Raw genomic sequence first — 265 nt, forward strand, 5'->3', positions numbered from 1 at the left:
TAGTAGGAAAGCCTCAAAACCAAACCTCACAACAGTGGTATTATAAATAACACACTCAGAACGAAGAACTAAAACTTACCCATTTTTCTTTGGCAGATAGGCCTCCATGTCAAAAAAGACATTTTGCCTTTCTTTAATTTGGACCTGCAGGTCATTTATCACCCCCGTTTCTTTTTCACTGCGAGTTTTCGTACACCTGTTTTCAACAACAAAAAGAAACGTTTACATCATTGTGAATGTGTCCTCAAGATCTTTAGCAGCATCT

The 265-nt window shown here is 37.7% G+C and overlaps 1 protein-coding gene across 1 annotated transcript in view; it reads right to left on the bottom strand.

Moving 5' to 3' along the window:
- The window catches only part of LOC107577032 (transmembrane protein 120B-like), a gene marked incomplete at its 5' end in the record, with an annotated part of 5,110 nt that extends 4,914 nt beyond the window's left edge, over positions 1-196 (bottom strand). Inside the window, one exon of the mRNA XM_016263153.1 lies at positions 80-196. Within this exon, the coding sequence (XP_016118639.1) occupies positions 80-196 (117 nt within the window). The remainder of the gene's footprint in view (positions 1-79) is intronic.
- Between the last annotated feature and the right edge of the window lie 69 nt (positions 197-265).

The sequence above is a fragment of the Sinocyclocheilus grahami genome, unplaced genomic scaffold, assembly GCF_001515645.1.
Source record: "Sinocyclocheilus grahami isolate Dianchi unplaced genomic scaffold, SAMN03320097.WGS_v1.1 scaffold4932.1, whole genome shotgun sequence".
Lineage (NCBI taxonomy): Eukaryota > Metazoa > Chordata > Actinopteri > Cypriniformes > Cyprinidae > Sinocyclocheilus > Sinocyclocheilus grahami.